The 5,973-nt window shown below is 40.8% G+C and overlaps 1 protein-coding gene across 3 annotated transcripts in view; it reads left to right on the forward strand.

Annotated features, from left to right (window-relative positions):
• SMPDL3A (sphingomyelin phosphodiesterase acid like 3A) overlaps positions 1-5,973 on the forward strand; it is a 24,861-nt gene that overhangs the window by 12,165 nt on the left and 6,723 nt on the right. For all 3 annotated transcript variants that reach the window (XM_017881914.1, XM_017881923.1, XM_017881932.1), the window contains 3 exons: positions 1,307-1,403; positions 3,661-3,830; positions 5,238-5,418. In XM_017881914.1, the coding sequence (XP_017737403.1) occupies positions 1,307-1,403; positions 3,661-3,830; positions 5,238-5,418 (448 nt within the window). The remainder of the gene's footprint in view (positions 1-1,306; positions 1,404-3,660; positions 3,831-5,237; positions 5,419-5,973) is intronic.

Genomic DNA, 5,973 nt, shown 5'->3' on the forward strand with positions numbered 1-5,973 from the left:
GGTCTTTTTCTGTCACTCAGGCTGGAGTGCAGTTCAGTGGCACAAGCATAGATAAATGCAGCCTCGACCTCTGGGGCTCAAGCTATCCTCCTGCCTCAGCCTCTCAAAGTGCTGGGAATACAGGCATGAATCACCATTCCCTGCTTCAGTATTTACTTTTTTAAAGTTTTGTTTGTTTTCCCCCAGGCGAGGGTCCCCATTTACTTCTACACTAGAGCTTATGTCATCCTGAAGACACTTTATGATAATAAAAATGTTTTATACTTAAAATGTATTATTTTAAAAATCAAAATATTTTGATATAATTTATGCTGCCATAAAGAGACTTATCCACATCAAAAGCATGTGGTTGTAAATCTTTCTTCAAAAAGTTAAGAAGCTTATAATAGTTTGAACAGTTCAGAAGACTTTGTTAAATTCTAAAACATGGTGTTTTCCTGTTCCCTCAGCATGCTGCATCAGGCAGTGCATGTACAGGCTCAAACCTGCCTTTGGCGTCTCTTTAATGAGCACACTCCCACATCTTTCCTATATCCTAGCTATGCTAAAGCATGAGCTTTTCTCTGTACATGGTACACACCTATGGGACTCCGTGCCTGTGCCTATGCCTGTGTTTGTATCTGGGCCATTGCATTTGCTTTGATGCCCTTTTGTTAAGTTGATAAAATCCTTATTTAAGGCCTGGCTTAAATGGTCTCTTCACTCTCTACTCTAATTCCCTGGGCTACACCGTTGTTTTTTTGTTTGTTGGTTGGTTTGTTTTTTGAGCCAGAGCCTCAGTCAGTTGCCCAAGCTGAAGTGCAGTGGTGCGATCTTGGCTCACTGCAACCTTCGCCTCGTGAGTTCCAGTGATTTTCCTGCCTCAGCCTCCGGAGTAGCTGTGATGATGGGTGCTCACCATCACGCCTGGCTAATTTTTGTATTTGTAGTAGAGATGGGATTTCACCATATTGGCCAGGCACTTTTTGAACTTCTGACCTCAAGTGATCTGCCTGCCTCGGCCTCCCAAAGTGCTGGGATTATAGGCATGAGCCACTGCACCTGGCCCTTGGCTACACTTGATTGTTCTTGCTTCTAGGCTCCCAGGACCTCTGGGTAGTGCCCAGCACATTGTCTTACAGTTAAGTGGTTACATTTTGTCCCCCCGTCTCCAACTAAGTTATAATTCCTTAAAGATGAAATCTATCTAATAATCATCCTTGCATCTCTGGATGCCTAACATAGTAGTCAGTGCTCAAGTAGTGTTTACATTAATTCAGCTGTGTATCTTTAAATTTCAATGGTGGATTATATTGTTTTTGGCCAGGATCAACTGCCTGTAGTCACCAGTAAAGTGTACAATGCAGTAGCAAACCTCTGGGAACCATGGCTAAATGAAGAAGCTATTAGTACTTTAAGGAAAGGTAAGTGAAAGACTTACTTATTCCTATTTTGCCTCAATTTTTATTCATATTATTTAGACTTAAATTGTTAATGTTTGCTTGAGTGTGCCAATTCTGGAGCACCAGCCCCCAGTTTTTGTGGAGGACAGTGAGTAGTAATGCTGCCTGTGACACAGTTCACGAACCTGTTTATTTTGCAGGGAGCTCTTCCTGTTCTTCTTCTACTCTTTTTTCTTCTTCTACTTTTAATTAGGTAGGTACGTTCCCCGTGGAGCAAAAGCTGAACTTGGGATTTCAATGTAAATAAAAGTATATGTTTCTAATTGGAAAATTGATTGAGAAGGAAGAATGAACACTAACTTCTAACAAAGCAGCACTGTTATATAAAACAAACAGCTGGTAAAGTGAGGATAATTAAGCTTTTAACATGGACTTTGAGGTGCTTGGTAAAGCAATGCATAATTAGTGCATAGTAAGGCCTTCCGTGGGTCATGTCTAAAGGCCCTCTGCTTCAGTGGCTCTTGACACGTCGTTATGTAAATCCCTGACATTTTGTGAGCTTAACTGAGGTGCCCAGCTGTTAAACTAAGACTTTGGTGTTTTTAGAATGTTGAGACAATGTTAAGTTAATGGCTAGACTTCTCTCAGTTAAAACACTTCTTTCGGTATTTTTGTTAACCCTTTGGCTTTTGCCACTATTTTGTTATTGTTTTGGCTAGTATGCAGCAAATCATAGTATTTATGAATTTGAGACATGATAGATTAGAATTAGACTATGGTTCTGATTAATCTAGGGAACTATATCTAGTTTTTTTTTTTTTTTTTTTTTTTTTTTTTAGATGGAGTTTCACTCGTTGCCCAGGCTAGAGTGCAATGGTGCGGTCTTGGCTCACTGCAACCTCTGCCTCCTGAGTTCAAGTGATTCTCCTGCCGCAGCCTCCTGAGTAGCTGGGATTACAGGCACCAGCCACCACACCTGGCTAATTTTTGTATTTTTAGTAGAGATAGGGTTTCACTATGTTGGTCAGGCTGGTCTCAAACTTCTGACCTCAGGAGATCCACCTGCCTTTGCCTCCCAAAGTGCTGGGATTATAGGCATGAGCCACCATGCCCGGCCTATGTCTACTCTTATACTTCACATCCTACAAGACACATGGAGAGCTTGTGCAGGTTGAAGGGAGAGCCATAAAGAATGATCAAGATTCCTAAAGAAATGCTCTGCCTTCTAAGAAGACTCAGCATAAAGCAGGGGAGGCAGAAAAAAGCTGAGAAGTGGAATGCAGTCCCTAAGAAAAAACCATATGAGTTTCATAATAATATCCATTCCAATGATAGCCCTCAAAGCTCCAGTTAAACACTGGAGTGTAATATTAAGTTAAAAGTCATAGAAGGCATCCTGAGAAAGTCTTAAAGGCAAAAGTGATTTGGAGCAGAGATGCCCTGCATGAGGGGCCTCAAACTTTGTCATCCCCAAGGCCCTAGTGAGACCTGTTGTCATTTTCTCCTCCTAGGACATGAAAGGCAGCTTCTCAAAAATAACTTCTGACAAATTCAAACCCAACTGCCCTGCTAGTACCATAGTAAAAATAATAAGGTGTTATGACTACAAGAAAGAGTAGAGAAAATTAAAGGGGCAGTGACCAATCATGATTGAAAGCTAGGGAAAGCCGTGCGTAGTGAGTAGGCTCAGGGCAAAGAAAGCTGAGCCAGATCTTAGTGCCTAGCTCTGAAAGTGCCATTGCAGCAGACCCTTGGGTGTCCCATCACCAGTGGTTCAGAGGCATGGGTGGAGTGACGCCTTTAAACCTCTTCTCCCCTGAGATTGTAGCAGCTGTGATTTGTCTGACTTTTTTCCAAGTAGTCTCTAGCAAGATCCATATGTGTTACCATTTTTTGGATTTTATATTTCACAATGTCTCTCATCTTAAATCCCTAATCACAAAAGTAGAAGTTGATGTGTAAATCTTTCTTTCATAAAATTCAATCGCATTGCTTACTGCCCAAATACTTATTTATCTTTTCATGTGAATATTGGATACAACTGTTGTTATCTCAATATGTTAGAAGTGACAGCACGGGGCCTGGCACCATAGCAGGTTTTCAGTAAATGCTTGTTAAATCTGATTGTTATCTAATGACAGCCTATCTATGTGCAAACTAAACAATGAGAAATAAGCACCAACCCCCTGACTGGATTGTAAACCTCAGGAATTTGCTTTCACAATGTTTGTGTGTATGTGTATGTCTTCCTAAATGTGTTTTAAAATTGTTTTTATAGGCGGTTTTTATTCACAGAAAGTTACAACTAATCCAAACCTTAGGATCATCAGTCTAAACACAAACTTGTACTACGGCCCAAATGTAATGACACTGAACAAGACCGACCCAGCCAACCAGTTTGAATGGCTAGAAAGTACACTGAACAGCTCTCAGTGGAATAAGGAGAAGGTAGATCCCATAGACCAAAACCATCTGGGAATAAACGGAAGGCAAAATTTGTATGTTTATTAAACTTGGGGTGGACTCCAGTATCAATAAAAGTATTAGGATTTGAAGATTTTTTTTGCATAAACACTTTATAACTCACGGATTTTCTTTCTTTCTTTCTTTTATTTTTTATTTTATTTTATTTTTTTTTCTGAGACGGAGTCTCGCTCTGTCGCCCGGGCTGGAGTGCAGTGGTCGGATCTCTGCTCACTGCAAGCTCCGCCTCCCGGGTTTACGCCATTCTCCTGCCTCAGCCTCCGAGTAGCTGGGACTACAGGCGTCCGCCACCTCGCCCGGCTAGTTTTTTTGTATTTTTTTTAGTAGAGACGGGGTTTCACCGTGTTAGCCAAGATGGTCTCGATCTCCTGACCTCGTGATCCGCCCGTCTCGGCCTCCCAAAGTGCTGGGATTACAGGCTTGAGCCACCGCGCCCGGCCTTTTTTTTTTTATTTTGAGACGGAATCTCACTCTGTCGCCCAGGCTGGAGTATAATGGCTTTATGTTGGCTCACTGCAACCTCTGCCTCCCAGGTGCAAGCGATTCTGCTGCCTCAGCCTTCCCAGTAGCTGGGATTACAGGCACCCACCACCACGTCTGGCTAATTTTTGTATTTTTAGTAGAGATGGGGTTTTACCATGTTGGCCAGGTTGGTCTCTCGAACTACTGACCTAGGTGATCCACCCATCTTGGCCTTCCAAAGTGCTGGGATTACAGGTATGAGCCACTATGCCTAGCCAACTCATTGTAGTTTTATTTTATTTTATTTTATTTTTTTTAAGAGACAGGGGTCTCACTCTGTTGCCCAGGCTAGAGTGCAGTGGTGCGATCATGGCTCACTGCAGCTTCAGCCTCCTGGTCTCCAGTGTTTCTCCCACCTCAGCATCCTGAGTAGGTGGGACTACAGGTGCATGCCACCACACCAAGCTAATTTTTTTTTTTCTGTTATTTTTTGTAGAGACAAGGTTTCACCATACTGCTCAGGCTGGTCTCAAACTCTGGGTGGCTCGAACTCTGCTTTGGCATCCCAAAGTGCTGGGATTACAGGCCTGAGTCACCTTGCATTGCAAGTTTTATTTTGTCTTGCTTTTACTGCTTTTAGGATTAGTGGACATCTACTGGTATAAAAAGAGGCCAGTTCAAAAAATTGTGACTGAAGTCACAGTTACCTTATATCATCAACAGTGTGCAGATATAGTGACCTTAATAGTTTTATAATTTTGTCTCTATAATTTATAAATAGAAGAGACGACATATTTGCTTTCTAAATTTTAATTAATATACTTTCAATCTTGGGTATCCAAATGTCATTTGGTTGTGACGAATGTGTAGAAAGATTCTCATGAGGCCTCCTTGTGTTTCTTTTTCCAGGTGTACATCATAGCACATGTTCCAGTGGGGTATCTGCCGTATTCACAGAACATCACAGCAATCAGAGAATACTACAATGAGAAATTGATAGATATTTTTCGAAAATACAGTGATGTCATTGCAGGACAATTTTATGGACACACTCACCGAGACAGCATTATGGTTCTTTCAGATAAAAAAGGTAATGTAATGCTGTGTTTGCATCTCCCTAGTCTAAGAGTCTAGAGCAAAGCGGTGAATATCCAGTCAATTTCCTGATTTAACATTAAACATTTTATTTAAAAATCTGCCAGCACTAGCCTTTTCTGAATTATCCTCAATGGTTGTATGATGAGTGTCCAAATCGTAACATTAGGCCTGCAGCTGGATTTCTTCAACATAAGCTCCTGTTAGCTCCACAGGGCCAGCGTTATTTATTTGCTGTCAACACAAAAGCCACAGAAACCCTCAGCTCACTCAAATTTTCTTTTGAATCTTCGAGTTTAAAGAAATATCACTCTATTTTAACTGCTACACTCAAGTTTCTTTTGATGTTACTTGTTTTATTTCTCAGAATTTAGAAAGCAAAGCACAATTTACACAACAGCTTAAAATAAAATACATTAAGCTCTTACTTGTAAGTTCTTATTGATACATATATAAGCAGAGAGAATGATACAAACAAACCCCCATGTACTCATCACTCATATTCAATATCTATCAAGATTTTTCACTTTTTTTTTTTTTTTTTTTTTTT

Source organism: Rhinopithecus bieti, unplaced genomic scaffold (assembly GCF_001698545.2).
Source record: "Rhinopithecus bieti isolate Rb0 unplaced genomic scaffold, ASM169854v2 scaffold_1060, whole genome shotgun sequence".
Taxonomy (NCBI): domain Eukaryota; kingdom Metazoa; phylum Chordata; class Mammalia; order Primates; family Cercopithecidae; genus Rhinopithecus; species Rhinopithecus bieti.